The sequence below is a fragment of the Hylobates moloch genome, unplaced genomic scaffold (assembly GCF_009828535.3).
Source record: "Hylobates moloch isolate HMO894 unplaced genomic scaffold, HMol_V3 SCAFFOLD_1, whole genome shotgun sequence".
In the NCBI taxonomy this organism is placed as follows: Eukaryota; Metazoa; Chordata; class Mammalia; order Primates; family Hylobatidae; genus Hylobates; species Hylobates moloch.
In genome coordinates this window covers 129,171,418-129,189,838 of record NW_026652276.1, presented here as the reverse complement: position 1 = coordinate 129,189,838, position 18,421 = coordinate 129,171,418, and the positions used below count along the sequence as shown (strand labels likewise).

The following is an 18,421-nucleotide window of genomic DNA, read 5'->3' as shown; positions in this document are numbered from 1 at the left end:
CATAACTACATATTTTTTTCTGATCTTCACTATGATAATCTGGCAGGGCTTCTGGTTGTTAAAAACTGACAAAATGTGGAGGCCTCTCAGACAGGGGCCTGCTGTAGTTTTTAATTAAAACTTGTTCACACTGAACCTCCATCTTGGTTTAGGCTTTCCTACCTTGGTAATGGCTCCCAAGGAGCTTTCTGCAGTTGTAAGTTGTGGTTCTCTGTATCCTGTACCTGCCTGCCTTTCTCTCTAATTTTGGGGGCAGTGGTTTGCCCTGTGACTCCAATTTCTGCGATGGCTTTAAGAAGAGTTGTTGCTTTTCACCTTTGCTTTTCCTTTATTTTGAGTATGGAATGGCAGTTTTTAACTCCTTAAATTCCAGACCAGAAACCGGTCGTCCGCAGGGCTAATTTTTTTCTATATTTTACTTTTCTTATTAAAGATTATAACATATCTCTAGCTGCATAATGTATTATAATATGGATATACTAGATTTATTCAACCTTTTGTTTATTGATGGACATTCAAGTTTTCTCAGCTTTTTTCCATTATAAATAGTACTGCTAAAAATATTCTTGTACATGTATATTTGCATACTAGTGCTGTTATTTCTTTACATTTACTCTTAAAAGTGGGATAGCTAAGTCAAAGGATATTTGTATTTTTAATAATACATATTGTCTGATTACTTTGCCCAAACATAGCAGTGTATGAGTTTCCTTTCTTTGGCTCTTACTGGATGTTGTCAGTCTGATAGAAGAGAATGGTATCTCATCATTGCTTTGATTAGTACTTTCTTGAAAACTGGTGAGGTATGGAGCATCTTACATATGTTTATTAACATTATAATTTCCTCTCTGGATTTTTTATTTGTGGACATTGACATTTACTTTCAGTTGGGTTATTTGCTGTTCCCCTTATTAATCTATTAGGCACAATTGATAATATTTCTTTTTTTTTTTTTTAAGACGGAGTCTCGCTCTGTCGCCCAGGCTGGAGTGCAGTGGCGCAATCTCGGCTCACTGCAAGCTCTGCCTCCCGGGTTCACGCCATTCTCCTGCCTCAGCCTCTCCGAGTAGCTGGGACTACAGGCGCCCGCCACCACGCCCGGCTAATTTTTTTTTTTGTATTTTTAGTAGAGATGGGGTTTCACCGTGGTCTCGATCTCCTGACCTCGTGATCCGCCCGCCTTGGCCTCCCAAAGTGCTGGGATTACAAGCGTGAGCCACCGTGCCCGGCGATAATATTTCTTAAAATTGTACTTTCTGAAAAAGTTAGAAAATTGCAGCATAAGAGAAAGTAAAAATCACTTATCTGTTCACACAGATAAACTCCTCTTAGGATTTTGATACTAATTTTTTCTAAGGATATGTATATATATATCAGATTTCCTACCATAATGAAATTTTATGTGGCATGTTATAGTTCCACAACTACATTACATATGATTTTATTAATTTTTAAATGCAATATAGGAAAAATATGAAGCAATATAAAAATGTTTTTAAAAATGCAGGTCATGACCTACTCAGTTGCTTGCATGACCCACAGTTTGAAAAACATTGCCTTAAACCAGGGTTTCCCAGCCCCCAGGCCATGGACAGGTACTGGTCTGTAGCTGATTAGGAACTGGGCCACACAGCAGGAGGTGAGTGGCAGGTGAGCGAGTGAAGCTTCGTCTGTATTTACAGTGGCTCCCCATAGCTCCCATAACTGCCTGAGCTCTTCCTGCTGTCAGATCAGTGACAGCATTAGATTCTCATAGGAGCACAAACCCTATTGTGAACTGCACATGCAAGGGATCTAGGTTGTGCACTCCTTATGAGAATCTAATGTCTGATGATCTGTCACTGTCTCCCATCACCCCCAGGTGGGACCATCTAGTTGCAGGAAAACCAGCTCAGGGCCCCCACTGATTGTACATTATGGTGAGTTGTATAACTATTTCATTATATGTTACAATGTAATAACAATAGAAATAAAGTATACAAGAAATGTAATGCACTTGAATCATCCCAAAACCATCCCTCCACCCACCCATCCCCCCATCCCCAGTCCATGGAAAAATTATCTTCCATGAAACTGGTCCCTGGTGCCAAAAAGGTTGGGAATCACTGCTTTAAACTATGTAAATATATAACCTTGGCTTACACCCATAATCCCAGCACTTCAGGAGGCTAAGGCAGGAGGATAGCTTGAGCCCAGGAGTTTGAGACCAGCCTGGGTGATATAGTAAGACCTCGTCTCTATAAAAAATTACAGAAATTAGCCAAGCATGGTGGCACACACCTTTAGTCCCAGCTACTGGGGTGGCTGAGGCAGGAGGAGGAGCACTTGAGCCTAGGAAGTGGTGGCAAGATTGTACCACTGCACTCCAGCCTGGGCAACAGAGTGAGACCCTGTCTCTAAATAAATAAATAAATTACACACACACACACACACACACACACACACACACACACACACACACACATAAAACCTTGATAAAAAGTATAAACCAGTTTTAAAATATAGGAACATGAAATTTATCTCTTAATTCAATGTAATAATTTCAAAGCCTTTTTTAAGAGACTCATTATTATTAAAATATTCAAACATCTAAAAGTAGATAAGGTCAGGAGTTTGAGACCAGCCTGGCCAACATGGCGAAACCCTGTCTCTACCAAAAGTACAACAATTAGCCAGATGTGGTGGCAGGCACCTGTAATCCCAGCTAATCTGGAGGCTGAGGCAGGAGAATCGCCTGAACCTGGGAGGCAGGCAGAGGCTGCAGTGAGCTGAGATCACGCACTCCAGTCTGGGTGACAGTGCGAGACTCCGTCTCAAAATTAAATTAAATTAAATAAAAATAAAATAAAATATAAAAATAAAAGTAGAGGAAATAGTATAATGAACCCCAGTGTCCCCATCCTTCACTTTTATAGTTAACACATTTTGCTAAATTTATTTATCCCTGTCCACTTAAAAAAAAAAAAAACTCCTGGATTATTTTTAAGTGAATCTCAGGCTCATTGTATTATAAAAGTCTTTGATTATCGAGAGACAATAGATAATGAAATTGTAGTTATATTTAAAAAGAAAAGAGACCTTATAGTTAACAAAATCAGCCATAATTTTATGTCATCTAATGATCTACATTCACGTTTAGCCAGTTGTCTCAAAAATGTTTTTTATAGCTGCTTTGTTTGAACCTGGATGCAAACAAGATGGCGTGTTATTCATGTTAATTAATATTTTAAGTCTCATAATTTATAGTAGCTCTTCTTGCCTTTTAAACATTTTATTCCATTTATTTATTGGAGAGTAGACTGCATTTTCAGTTTGGCCAGATGCTTCCTTTGGGTGTTAGCTTGTTCTTCTCTCTCTCTTATTTCCTCTAAATAGTAATTAAATCCAGAAGTTTATTTAGATACAAATTCAATTCTTTGGCAGTTGTACTTAAAAGATTATGGTGGAAGCTACTATATCTTGAAGTTTCTGTGGGCAGGAATTTGGGAGCATCTTGGCTTGGCAGTTTTGGTTTGGGGTCTCTCATGAGATTGCAGTGAGATGTTAGCTAGGGTTGTAGTCATCAGAAGGCTTGACTGGGGTTGGAGAATCCACTTCCAAGGTGGCTCCTTCACATGGCTAGCAAGTTGTTCTCTTGGTGGGAGGTCTCACTTATTCTTTACATGGGCCTTCCACAAAGTTGCTTAAATATCCTGACAGCCTTGGTGGCTGGCTTCTCCCAGGTTGAATGGTCTAAAAAAGTAAGGTAGACGCTGCATTGTCTTTATGACCTAGACTTGGAAGTCGCATTATTCACTCTCCAATATTCTGTTGGTCACGCAGACCATCCTTGAATCACTGTGGCATGGCATGGCATGGATGCCAGATAGTGAGGATCATTTAGGACCATTTTGGAGGCTGGCTACTGTAGATGATTTCAGTTTCAATTTCAGAGTACAGGATTTATACATCTTTGACCTTATCTTTCTTGTAAACTAAAAGCCCTGGTTCCTAAAATATTAACATAGCTTGCTTTGTTCTACCATATACATGTAATAATTTCAAAGTAACAATGCTAATATTAATTACTAACAAGACTACTGAATGCATTTTAAGATTTCTTAGTGATTCTTTTTGTCCTTAAAATATACCCTCCAGCTGTATATAGTCAGTATACTGTATTGTAGACAGTTCATGCAACCAATTTGATAAACATAAATCCACCTAAAGGTGGATGTGTTTCCAGTTTTTCAGGGATTGCTTTTTTCTCCCTTTTTGATTTAATGATGTATTTTAATTGTATAAAACATTTACTTGGTTTCAAACTCTAAACTATAAAACAGGTACATTCAGAATAGTGTCACTTCCATTCTTCTTTTTCTTGTTCTCTCCCTTACCCATGGATAACTATTTTAAATGTTTGTTTCATCCTCCAATGTTTCTTTTGTACATATTCACATTCCCTTTTTTTATATATATAAAAAAAGGTAGCAATGTTGTAAGTGCTCTGCTGTACCTTTTTCTTTTCATTTAACCATATATGCTGAAGTTTACTCCATGTTAGTAGACAAAAATCATTTTGTTAGTAGACAAAAATCATGCATTGCTTAGAGACACTGGACTGTGTGGGTATACTATAGTTTATTCAGTTAGTTTCCTAATGATAGATATTTTCATTGTGTAAATAATGCTGCATTGAATAGCCCTATGCATACATCATTTTGTATTTTGGCCAGTGAATTTTTGGTACAAGTTCCTAGAATTGGGATTGTTAAGTCAAAGGGAAATACTGAATGTGATTTAGCTAGATATTGCCAAATTTCTCTCCAGAGGACTTGTATTTGTGTATTTCTACTACCAATGTATGAAAGTGTTCCTTACTGCTTTGTCAGTAGACTCTGGAGTTCTACTTTTAGATTTTTGTCAATTTAGTATCTTGGTCAGGTTTTAGTTTGGGAAATTAATTAATTAATTTATATTTATTTTGAGACAGAGTTTCGCTCTTGTTGCTCAGGCTGGAGTGCAATGGCATGATCTTGGCTTACCACATCCTCTGCCTCCTGGGTTCAAGCGATTCTCCTGCCTCAGCCTCCCGAGTAGCTGGGATTACAGTCATGCACCACCATGCCTGGCTAATTTTGTATTTTTAGCAGAAACGGGGTTTCTTCATGTTGGTTAGTCTGGTCTCAATCTCCCGACCTCAGGTGATCCGCCCACCTCAGCCTCCCAAAGTGCTGGGATTATAGGCGTGAGCCACCGTGCCTGGCCATAAATTTTTATTATGAGCAAGATTAAGCTATTTTGCATTCACTTAGGGGCACTTCGCTCTTTTTTCAGATGAGCTAATTGTCTCTTTTTCTCACTTTTTTGTAAGGTCGTTGATCTTTTTTCCCCCTAATTTAGAGAGTTTCTAACTTTGCATTCACTTAGGGGCACTTTGCTCTTTTTTCGGATGAGCTAATTGTCTCTTTTTCTCACTTTTTGTAAGGTCGTTGATCTTTTTTGCCCCTAATTTAGAGAGTTTTAATTTTATTTATATATACAGATAGAGAGAGAGAGAGAGAGAGTCTTGGTTTGTTGCCCAGGCTGGAGTGCAGGAGTGCAGTGGCGCGATTGTGACTCACTGCAACCTCCACCTCCTGGGTTAAGTGATTCTCCTGACTCAGCCTCCCAAGTAGCCAGGATTACAGGTGCCCACCACCATGCCCAGCTAATTTTTTTTTTTTTTTTTTTCTGCGACAGAGTCTCTGTCACCCAGGCGGGAGTGCTGTGGCAGGATCTCAGCTCACTACAACCTGCACTTCCTGCGTTCAAGTGATTCTCATTCCTCAGCCTCCTGAATAGCTGGGATTATAGGCATGAGCCACCATGCCTGGCTAATTTTTGTATTTTTAGTAGAGACAGAGTTTCACCGTGTTAGCCAGGCTGGTCTTGAACTCCTGACCTCAAGTGATCCACCTGCCTCAGCCTCCCAAAGTACTGGGATTACAGGTGTGAGCCACCATGCTTGGACTGTAGTTGATACTAATAATCACTCTGCAGTATAAGTTGCAGCTAATTTTTTTCCAGGTTGCTATATTCTTTTAATTTCGCTTGTGGTATTTTTAGCCATGCAGAGGATTTTTATTTTTACATAGTCATATTTATTATTTCTTGGTATAAATTATTTCTTGATTCCTAGTTGGAACTCTTTTTCTACTCTTAGGTTATTAAGGAATTCTGTGTTTTTTTTTAAAGTACTTTTATGGTTCTTTAAAAAATTTTAGATAACTGATTCATTCGCTTATTTTTTTTTTTTTTTTTTTTTTGAGACCGGGTTTCGCTCATGTTGTCCAGGCTGGATTGCAATGGCACGATCTCAGCTCACTGCAACCTCGGTCTCCCAGGTTCAAGCAATTCTCCTGCCTCTGCCTCCCCAGTAGCTGGGATTACAGGCACCCACCACCACACCTGGCTAATTTTTTGTAATTTTGTAGATTCATTTGCTTTTTATGCTGGTGTATAGTGTGAGAGACAGACAAGTTTTATCTTTTTTCTGGCTATTCAGTTATCCCAATACCACCAATTAAAAAGTCCATCTTTTCCCCACTGAATTGATATGCCGTCTTTATCATATAGTAAAGGTCCATGTGTATGTGGATATATTTCTGAATTTTCTGTTTTATTTCATGTTTATTTACCAGTATCACACTTTTTAATGATGGAAATGTATACTGGTTTAATATCTGGTAGTGTATACACATACCCCCTTTCTCTTTCAGGTGTTACTTCGCTATTCTTAATTATTTTTCTATGTGGATATACATTACAGAAAAACAACCAATAAGTATCGTGAAAAATTGGGCTGTGTCTACTTTATAAACTAACATAGGGATAATTAACATCTTTATCATGTTTAGCCCTGCTATCCGTTTGCTCATGTGTACTTTTCTGTCTTGTAAGAGTGTTTATAGTTTAAAGGATTTCTCACATTTCTTATGTGAGCTTTTTAAATTTAATTAATTGATTAGCTATTACTAATGGGGTCTTCCGTTTTATATTTTAACTGGAGGTTGATGTTAGTGACTACTATATGTAATAGTCTACTTTTTTAACCTGTTTAACTGTGTGTAATAATTTTTTTGTTGTCATTGAGTGTTTATGGCTCTCCGGAGGCCAAAAACTTACCTGCATTTAAAGATAGTTTTATCTTTCCTATGTCAATTCTTAAATCTCGAATTCAGTGCTGTTTAATGGAAATAGAATGTGAGCCACTGTATTTTAATTTAAAATCATCTGGTAACTTCATTTTAAAAAAAGAAACAGGTTGAAATTAATATTAATAACGTATTTAACCCAGGCGCGGTGGCTCGTGCCTGTAATCCCAGCTGTTTGGGAGGCCGAGGTGGGTGGATCACCTGAGGTTAGGAGTTCGAGACCAGCCTGGCCAACATTGTGAAACCCCATCTCTACTAAAAATACAAAAATTAGCCAGGAGTGGTGGTGCACACCAGTAATCCCAGCTGCTTGGGAGGCTGAGGCATGAGAATCACTTGAACCTGGGAGGCAGAGGTTGCAGTGAGCCAAGATCGTGCCACTGCACTCCAGCCTGGGCAACAGAGTGAGACTCTGTCTCAAAAAAACCAACTAAACAAATAATACATTTAACCCAGTGTATCTAATAGATTATTTCAGTATGTAATCAAGACCACAAATTATTGAGATATTTTATATTCTTTTATTTTGTACTGTCTTCAAAATTCAGTGCGTGTTTTGCACTCATAGCATTTTTATTTTTAATTTTTTTCTATATACTTTTAATAATTCTCAAAGTCATACCAGAACTCATAGCATTTTTTAACTAGCCACATTTCAAGAGCTCAGTAGCCACATGTGGCTAGTGGCTAGTAGCTACTGTATTGGACCATGCAACTATTAATGCCTTCTTTTATCTTTCTGGGTTAAATAATGCCACCAATATAATGTTAAATAACAGCAGAAATAGTGGTATGTATATATTTGATAATTGACTTACTTTTACTCATCATGCTCAGTACATTTCCACATCAATAATCACACTTCTACAACATTTTTCAAAGTTACATGGAGTGGCATAAGATATACCAGAAGAACTGTTTTGACGTATTGTTTTGTTTTTAAGTGTTTTATTATTACATTGCTTTAGTGATCATGCTTACAGCTAAATCTTTGCAATCTTGCCACGTGAAAGAGTATGCAATTTAAAAGTGGTATACAGTTGCTTTGATTTGTATATTTTGTTTAGTAATGCGATTAAATATTTTTCATGTGTTTTTTGGACATAGGCATTCTTTTGCATATTGACAATTCATTTGATTTCTTATTTTCTGTTGTGGGATTGGTATTTTTTTGTACTGATTCTTTTGTTGTTGTTGTTGTTTGAGATCTTGGTCTGTCTCCCAGGCTGGCGTGATCTCGGCTCACTGCAACCTCCGCCTCTCGGGTTCAAGTGATTGTCCTGCGTCAGCCTCCCGAGTAGCTGGGAGTACAGGCATGTACCACCAAGCCTAGCTAATCTTTTTTGTATTTTTAGTAGAAATGGGGTTTCACCATGTTGGCCAGGCTGGTCTCAAACTCCTAAGCTGAAGTGATCCGCCTGCCTCGGCCTCCCAAAGTGCTGGGATAACAGGCGTGAGCCACCACACCCAACCGTTTTTGTATTGATTTTATAGGATCTCATTTTATATTAAGGATATTAATCTAGTATATGTTATAGATACTTCTCCAGTTTGTCCTTTTCTTTCTTTCTTTTTTTTTTTTTTTTGACAGGGTTCACTCTATCACCCGGGCTGGAGTGCAGTGGTGCTGCAATCACAGTTAACTGCAACCTTGACCTCCCAGGCTTAGGTGATCCTCCCACCTCAGCCTCCCGAGTAGCTGGGATTACAGGCATGTGCCCCACATCTGGCTGTTTTTTTGTATTTTAGCAGAGACGGGATTTTACCATGTTGTCCAGGCTAGTCTCACAACTTCTGGCCTCAAGCGATCCACCCACCTCGGCCTCCCAAAGTGTTGGGATTACAGATGTGAGCCACCGTGCCCAGCCCTCTTTTTTTTTTTTTTTTTTTGAGACTGGGTCTGTCTCCTTCTGTCACCCAGGCTGGAATGCAGTGGCCCTGCAGCCACCGACTCCAAACTCTGGGACTCAGGTAGTCATCCTGCCTCAGTCCCCCAAGTAGCTAGAATTACAGGTGTGCACTACCACACCTGGCTAATTTTTAAATTTCTGTAGAGACAGGATCTCTCCATGTCGCCCCAGGCTAGTCTCAAACCCCTGGCCTCAAGCAGTCCTCTCACCCCAATCTCCCAAAGTGCTGGGATTACTGGCGTGAGCTACCACGTGCAGCCATCATTTGCCTTTTATCTTTCTTCCATATTGTTTCCTTAGGCAGTACTTCTACATTTTCATTTAGTGAATTGAAATGTGTTAGCTTTTTATTGCATTTTTCTTTGATACAACTGTCCACCTCCTTGTGGGATTATACGTTTGTCAAAACACTATTTTATCTATTCTTTCTTCACTGACTTAAATTAGCTATTTTTATAATTATTAGATATATAACTGGGATTTGTTTTCTGGTGTGTATTATTTCCACTGTTCTGTCAGTCCCTACAGTATGACACAGGTCATATTAATTTCTAGTAGGGCAAGTGTTTATTTTCAGAAATGTTTTGGCTAGTACTCTGGTTTGTTTTCTTCAAGGATAATTTTAGAATTATTTTGTCAAGTTAAGTCTCCTCACTCCTGGTGACAAAAGAGAAAAACCATTGGTCTTTTTATTGAAATTGCTTTAAAATACAGTTTTATATGTACACGGTGCCTCAAACCTGTAATCTAGCACTTTGGGAGCCAAGGTAGGAGGATCTCTTGAGTCGGGGAATTCAAGACTAACCTGGGTAACATAGAGAGACCCCATCTCTACCAGAAATAAAACAAACAGAAAAATTAGCCAGATGTGGTGGTGAGAGCCCATGACCCCAACTACACTTGGAGGGCTGAGGTAGGAAGATCACTTGAGCTAGGAGGTCAGGGTTACAGTGAGTTGTGATGGTGCCACTGTACTCCAACCTGGGCGACAGAGTGAATGAGACCCTGTCTCAAAAAAAAAAAAAAAAAAAAAAAAAAAAAAAAAAAAAAAAAAAAAAAATACACAGTTTTACAATTTGGTGTTTATTAATGAATTTTGTATAATTTTTTTTTTTTTTTTTTGAGATGGAATCTTGCTCTTTTGCACAGGCTGGAGTGCAGTGGCACCACCTCGGCTCGCTGCAACCTCCGCCTCCCTGGGTCAAGTGATTCTTCTGCCTCAGCCTCTGGAGCAGCTGGGATTACAGGTGCACGCCACCATGCCTGGCTAATTTTTGTATTTTTAGTAGAGATGGGGTTTCACTATGTTGGCCAGGCTGGTCTCTAACTCCTGACCTCAGGTGATCCGCCCACTTTGGCCTCTCAAAGTGTTGGGATTACAGGCGTGAGCCACCACGCCTTGCCCAGTTTTGTATAATTCTTGTTAAAGTTTAGTCCTGGTCATTAGTAGTAATTTTTTTCTATTGTGAAGTCATTTAAATTTTCTTTTCTTTTCTTTTTTTTTTTTTTTTTTTTTTGAGACGGAGTCTCGCTCTGTCGCCCAGGCTGGAGTGCAGTGGCGCAATCTCGGCTCACTGCAAGCTCCGCCTCCCGGGTTCACGCCATTCTCCTGCCTCAGCCTCTCCGAGTAGCTGGGACTACAGGCGCCCGCCACCACGCCCAGCTAATTTTTTTTTTTGTACTTTTAGTAGAGACGGGGTTTCACCGTGGTCTCGATCTCCTGACCTCGTGATCCGCCCGCCTCGGCCTCCCAAAGTGCTGGGATTACAAGCGTGAGCCACCGCGCCCGACCTAGTCCTGGTCATTAGTAGTAAATTTTATTTTCTAGTGAATTGTTGCTTCATATATGAAGTATTTTGCTCTCTTTTTTTTTTCTTCTTCTTCTTTGAGACAAGGTCTGGCTCTATTGCCCAGGCTGGAGTACAGTGGCTCAATCTCAGCTTACTGCAACCTCTACCTCCTGGGCTCAAGCCATCCTCCTACTTAAGTCCCCCGAGTAGCTGGGACTAAGATAACACACCACTACGCCAGGCTAATTTTTGTAGTTTTTGTAGAGACAGGGTTTCGACATGTTGCCCAGGCTGGTCTCATGTTCCTGACCTCAGATGATCCACCTACTTCAGCCTCCCAAAGTGCTGGGATTATAGGCAAGAGCCACAGCGCCCGGCTGTCTTTTGCTTTTTGAATATTGATTTTTCTTTTTTTTGAGACGGAGTCTCGCTCTGTCACCCAGGCTGGAGTGCAGTGGCGTGATCTTGGCTCACTGCAAGCTCTGCCTCCCGGGTTCAAGCCATTCTGCTGCCTCAGCCTCCTGAGTAGCTGGGACTACAGGCACCCACCACCATGCCTGGCTAATTTTTTTTGTATTTTTAGTAGAGACGGGGTTTCACTGTGTCAGCCAGGATGGTCTCAATCTCCTGACCTCATGATCTGCCCACCTTGGCCTCCCAAAGCCCTGGGATTACAGGCATGAGCCACCGGGAATTTTTTTTTTTAATCTCATACATAATATCCAGCCTTTCCTATTAAATATGACATTGGTTGTTGGTTTCAGAGAGGTACCATAATAAACTTTTAAGAAAGACTCCTTCTGTTGGAAGTTTACCAAGAGTTCTTTGCCGTGTTTTAAAAATTAGGAACTTATCTGAACCAAGTTCAGATGCCTTTTTTGTCTTGGTGTTAGTTTTTCTGCTTTTCACAAATGTAATGAATTATATTTCTCATTCAGTTTGTGTGTAAGTTTCCTTTAGGATTTCTAAATCTCTCATAAGTACGTTTGTATAGTTTGTGTGTGTGTGCTGTGTGCCATTTTAGCTTTTGGTAGCAGGACTAAGCTGTTTTTTATAAAATAAAGTTGTAATTTCAAATTATATTGTTTTTCCTCAAATTCTTGCTTTTAGGTACTCTGGAGCTGTATAAACAGAATTAAATTACATGTTTATTGAGGCATTTAGAAGTCACCTAACATCTTTCTTGGCCTGTACTCTTTTTTTTTTTAATTAAAAGCAGTTCTTTTACCACCTTTTAATTTTTTGATAAACTATATTGATTTTATTCAGCTTCTAAGAGACAATTTGATGTCTAAAACATTAATCACACCTAGAAACTATACAATATGGAGAACAGCAGGGTGATTTTTTTTTTTTTAAATCGTAACTGTTTTTTAGGGGGAGAAGAAAATAGATTAGATGTTTTCCTTGGGATTTATTTATTGATATTATTAAGTCCAGAGAGAAAGATGAATGTTATTAAAGTAACAAAGTAACACTTCTTTTCAAGGATTAATTCTTCCTCTACCAGCCTTTTATTGTTAAAAATTGTGAATTTTTAGAAAAGTTGTAGGAATAAGTTTCTAATGTATTAATTATTCTCATTCTTAGGTGCATTTTATCTGGTGTTTGAATATATGGACCATGATCTGATGGGACTACTGGAATCAGGCTTGGTTCATTTTAATGAAAATCACATAAAGTCATTTATGAGACAGCTCATGGAGGGTCTGGATTATTGTCATAAGAAGAACTTTTTGCATAGAGATATTAAATGTTCCAATATCCTTCTAAATAATAGGTATGGGTATGAACTTTATATATATTTAAAATGAGTTTTACCATGGACATGTACATGGAGAGAATAGACAGGAAACTGTAGCGGCGGGGAATGTCGGCGGTGGTGAGCGTTGAAAGTTACCTATTAGGTACAGTGTCCAACATTTGGGTGATGGGTACCCCAGAAGCCTAACCCCTGCTATTACACATGTAATACCCATGTCACCAACAAGCACATGTACCCCCGAATCTAAAATTTTTAAAATAAAAAAAAGATACGGTGTTACATGATGTTGCACATTGATTATGTTAAAAAAGATTTAAAATTTAGTTTACTTTATACAAACTATTTTTAAAAATCAGGCCAGCCACAGTGGCTCACGCCTGTAATCCCAGCACCTTGAGAAGTAGAGACAGGCGGATCACTTGAGGCCAGGAGTTCATGACCAGCCTGGCCAACGTTGATGAAACCCTGTCTCTACCAAAAAAATACAAAAGTTAGCCTAGCATGGTGGAGCACGCCTGTGATGCCAGCTACACAGGAGGCTGAGGATGAGAATTGCTTGAGTCCAGGAGGTAAAGGTTGCAGTGAGCTGAGATCACGCCACTGTACTCCAGCCTAGGTGATACAGCGAGACTCTGGCTCAAAAATAAAAATAAAAATAATCAACAATATTACAACTTGGGATACCTCAAAAGTTGTGTTAAATAGCTGTTAGTGGCTGGGTGGGGCAGCTCAGCCTGTAATCCCAACACTTTGGGAGGATGAGGCAGGCGGATCACTTGAGGCCAGGAGTTCGAGACCAGCCTGGCCAACAGGGTGAAACCCTGTCTCTACTAAAAATACAAAAATAAACCCGGTGTGGTGGCACACGCCTGTAATCCCAGCTGCTAGGAAGCCTGAGGAATGAGAATCGCTTGAATCCCAGAAGTGGAGTTACAGTGAGCTGAGATTGTGCCACTGCACTCCAGCCTAGGTGACAAAGCAAGCAAGACTCGGTCTCAAAAAAAAAAAAAAAAATCCAATAATAATCTGTAATGCATATAAAATAATACTTAGTTGACTTTTCTCTTTGCTATTATTCCAATAAGTAATGTGAATGGATCATCTAATAAGCAATATAATTTCAGCTTTAGGTTGAGAATAGATTTTAGAAAATTTTTTTTAAAGTCACAGTTGTAAAGTGAACTTTTTGGAAGTGTGTACACACGCATACACATTCACATATTTAAAACTTAGGTAAATAAGCTTAGATTTGTAACAGCTTATATTTGAACCCTGGTAATTCTCTTGTAATTGGTACTGTTTGTTAATTTAAATAAGGCATGCCTGGTTCTGATTTTAATTAAAAGACAGTGTTCTATGCACCTAGCCCCTCTAAAACTGGAGAATTAAACAGATTAAAAGTGATGTCACTTAGTTCTTGAGCACTGTTACCTTGAACAAGAAATTTGCCTTACTGCTAAGTAATAAAAATGATCTCATTTTATTTTCATTGAAGTATGCTTTTCTAAATAGGAACTGAATAGTAATAAAATACTATTCTAATAATACAGTAATTATAATAATCATATTACTATAATAATTTTAAGACTATCCAAGGATTTGTTTACTTTCTCGTTTTGTGAATTTATCCACTACTTGCCTTTCTGTGTATTACCTTGATGATATTGCAGTGTGAGCAGAGTTAAAGTTTACATGGGTATTTTTTTTTAATCAGTTCTAGGCATAGAATATAAATGTGTATTGTCAATTTAGAGTAAATTAATACCTTTTGTTCATTTTGTCTTATTTCCACCAGAGGGCAGATAAAACTTGCAGATTTTGGACTTGCTCGATTATATAGCTCAGAAGAAAGGTAAGCATACCTTCAAATGAATATTGTAGATACTAGAGTTTAGTATTAGAAGCTATACTAAGAATACCTTATTGATAGTTTTATTTTTTAAAAGAGAAATTTACTTTTCATGGTTAGTACATAAAACATTGAAATTTTATACCATATTGGGTTGATTATTGTAATTTTATACATTATCTCAATTTAAAAATTGATCTTTAACACAGGTAAAAATGATTTTTTTTAAATGTACATCTTTAAGTGTGACTGAAGTGAACTTATACTTAAATTTCTAATGCATATTCAGATATTAAATATTCTTAATGAAAACCTTTTAAATTGCATTTTTAAACTTACAAACTTTGTTTTTGTTATTATTTTGGACAGGTTTTATTGTTACATCTACAGTTCTTTGTTTTTGTAACTCCCTAGAACCCTTTATTTAAACCAACTGTTGTGAGGATGTTCAGTGTATAAGACACAAAAAGGTAGAAATTTTCTGGCTAAAGTTGGATTATATACCCAACTTGGCTTTCTTTGTGCCTGGTGGTAGTGAAATATGATTTGTCTTATTAAAACTAATGTGGGATTTCAAAATAAAATATTTTTATGCAATAGTAGGTTTTATGTAAATAAAATACGGAATTAATTTGGCTTAATAAATCTTTAGTCCATTTACCCCATTCCTTTCTTGTCTTTATTTTCATATATATATATATATATATCTGAAATAATACATTTAAAGAATTTTTAAATTCTTTTATGACAATTCTGTCATCTCTTTAGTATCACCACAATTTAATATAATGAAACATCAGTTGATTGCAGTCTTAGGACTAGATGTTTTCATTTAATCTTTGCTTTTTTCTGGTTAAAGGAATAAACAAAAACTCTCGTTTGAATTTTTCAGAGTTAAAAGTCTATTTTTTAAAATCTTGCAGTGCCTGTGACATAATTCTGGAAAGTATTTTCCATATATAGTGTTCTAGAGTAGAGGTTTATAAGTGATATGTTTTGGATCTATTTGAGTTCCATGAAATCCCTCAGAAAGTGTGCTGTGGGCCGGGCGCAGTGGCTCATGCTTGTACAAATTCCAGCACTTTGGGAGGCGGATCACTTGAGGGTTAGCACTTGGAGACCAGCCTGGCCAACATGGTGAAACCCCATCTCTACTAAAAATACCTGGGCTTGGTGGTGCACGCCTATAATCCCAGCTACTTGGGAGGCTGAGGCACAAGAATCACTGAAACCTGGGAGGCGGAGGTTGCAGTGAGCCGAGATCACACCACTGTACTCCAGCAAGACTGTCTCCAAAAAAAAAAAAAAAAAAGGAAGGGAGGAGAGAGGGAGGAAGGAAAGAGAGAAAGAGAGACACAGAGAGAGAGACAGAGAAAGGAAAGAAAGTGTTCTGTGGATGGGGTTTTGTGATTGGACCTCCAGTCCTCTGTACCAACGTTCACCAGAGTTACTTGGTTTTTATTTGTTCTAACTACTACACTTAAAATTAACATTTTATTTTAGGAAAGGGTTGTATGAGTGTTGTTTTTTTTTTTTTAAGTTTAAAACTGTTTTAAAGCTGAAAAGCTATATCCCTCATTTTGCATTTGAGAGAATTGAGACCCAGAAAGGGCTGAGTTACTTTCCTTTTTTAATTTTGAAATATGTATACATTGTGAAATGGCTACATCGAGCTAATAACTATGCATTACCCCACATTTTTTGTGTGTATGCCAACACTTAAAAATCTACTCTCAACAATTTTCAAGAATACATTGTTATTAAGTGTAGTTGCCAAGTTGTACAATAAATCTCTTGAATTTACATTTGTCTAACTGAACTTTTATATCCTTAGGCCAGCATCTTCCCCCCATACTCCCTATGCCCAGTATCTGGTAACTACCAGCTCTACTGTCTACCTCTATGAGTTGAGGTTTTTTAGATTTCACATATAAGTGAAATGATGAGTTATTTGTCTTTATGTGCCTGCCTTATTCCACGTAACACAATGCGCTTCACGTTCATCCATGTTGTCATAAATGACAGGATTTCCTTGTTTTTTTAAGACTTGAATAGTATTTCATTGTGCGTATATGCCACATTTTCCTTTTTTTGTTTTGTTTTGGTTTTTTTTGAGACAGAGTCTCACTCTTTTGCCCACACTGGAGTGCAGTGGTGCAATTTCCGCTCACTACAACCTCCACCTCCGGGGTCCAAGTGATTATCCTGCCTCAGCCTCCCGATAGCTGGGATTACAGGCCACATTTTCTTTATCTGTCCATCTCTTAGTGGACACTTAACGTTGATTCCCTATCCTGGCTATGTGAAGGGTTGAGTGACTTTAAAGATCAAAAAATATTGGCAGAGCCAAGGGTGTATAGTTAAGTTTTCAATTCCCAATTTTTATTCTTTCTGTCATACATAATAGTGCCTCTTGGTAGAAGTTGAAAGGAAAAATTGATCTGAATGTGTACTTGATCCAAAACTTCACTTGAAGTATATTTTTTTCTTCTGCTGTTTAAGAAGCATATGTATTTTATTTTATTTGAGACAGTCTCACTCTGTCGCCTAGGCTGGAGTGCAGTGGCGTGATCTCAGCTCACTGCAACCTCCACCTCCCGGGTTCTAGCGATTCTCGAGCTTCAGCCTTCCGAGTAGCTGGGACTACAGATGCGCACCACCATGCCCAGCTAATTTTTGTATTTTTTAGTAGAGACGGGATTTCGCCATGTTGGCCAGGCTTGTCTCGAACTTGTGACCACAAGTGATCTGCCTGCCTTGGCCTCCCAAAGTGCTGGGATTATAGGCATGAACCACCGTGCCCAGCTGAGAAGCATCTAAATGACTAAATTAATGTGGCTATTATTTTGGGCAAGTTCTGGTTAATTAAGAATTCTATCTGCTAAGCTGGTTGAGATTTCACTGTAGTTAGATTTTGCTTACTGTAAGTTTGTGTCTGTCGTTAATTATGTAAATCCTTTTCTATGGAATGGAAAACAGCTAATTACCATTTTAATCTAATAGATTATTGTTATGCAGATATTTGGGCACATTTGGAATAGATAGTTTCAGAAAAGCTAATTAGAAAGCCAAATTTTATATTATCAGGCTCAATTTTCCCATCGATTTTCATTTTAAAATATAATTTGGGTTCCAATGGAGTGCTGGGGTGTGGCATGTTCACTGGGCCGTGGTCCCTGTTGCCCTGCTGGATTGATGTAGAAATTTTGAGTTTAGAGAACCAGAGTTTTAAAGTCTCATAACTTTGCATCTTCTGGTAATGTATACTGAATTTGTCTGCGCAGTTAAATGTATAAGAGGAAAATTCAGTCTGTCATTTTGTTTTAAGAGCAAATATCCTATCATTATGGGGTTTATATACTCCTTTAAAACTTCTCTTTTTTTTTAAGAGAATAATTCTGATTTCTTTAGAATCTCTTGGAGTAGTATTAATATAATGGAATACCTTTAAAATACATATATTGCTCTAGTGAACCTTAATAACATACTGATTTTAAAAGAAATCTACCTTTAACAGATTTATTGTATTGTCTCAAATTTTCTAGATATTTTTTGAGATAAATATATAACAAATGATTTTTCATTCATATTTCTGCTTCATTATAAACAGAGAGCCAGGTAGGGCCTTACTATAATACTCATGCAAATATAAAGTCACTTTGAAGTGTTTTTATTTTCTAAGTAGTTAATATAGATCGAATAACTGAAGTGCCCAAGAATTTTGTATAAGGTTTTTTGTTTGTAAATAGAGCAGATTTCAGCTTACAACTGTAATATCATCAACCACAGCTCTCATTAGATTTTGAATGTTCCTTTTTTTGAATTTGAGGAAAGCTGGGTGGAGTTACAGCTAGTACTTGGGGGTCTGTGACCAATGTGGATCTACTCTGTCATGTGCCTATTATTGAAGAAAGAAAGAGAACCACTGGATT

General features: G+C 37.9%; 1 protein-coding gene across 4 annotated transcripts in view; it reads left to right on the top strand.

Moving 5' to 3' along the window:
• Positions 1–18,421, top strand: part of CDK13 (cyclin dependent kinase 13) — a 146,936-nt gene that overhangs the window by 83,882 nt on the left and 44,633 nt on the right. For all 4 annotated transcript variants that reach the window (XM_032758272.2, XM_032758270.2, XM_032758271.2 and 1 more), the window contains exons 6-7: positions 12,466–12,655; positions 14,436–14,492. In XM_032758272.2, the coding sequence (XP_032614163.1) occupies positions 12,466–12,655; positions 14,436–14,492 (247 nt within the window). The remainder of the gene's footprint in view (positions 1–12,465; positions 12,656–14,435; positions 14,493–18,421) is intronic.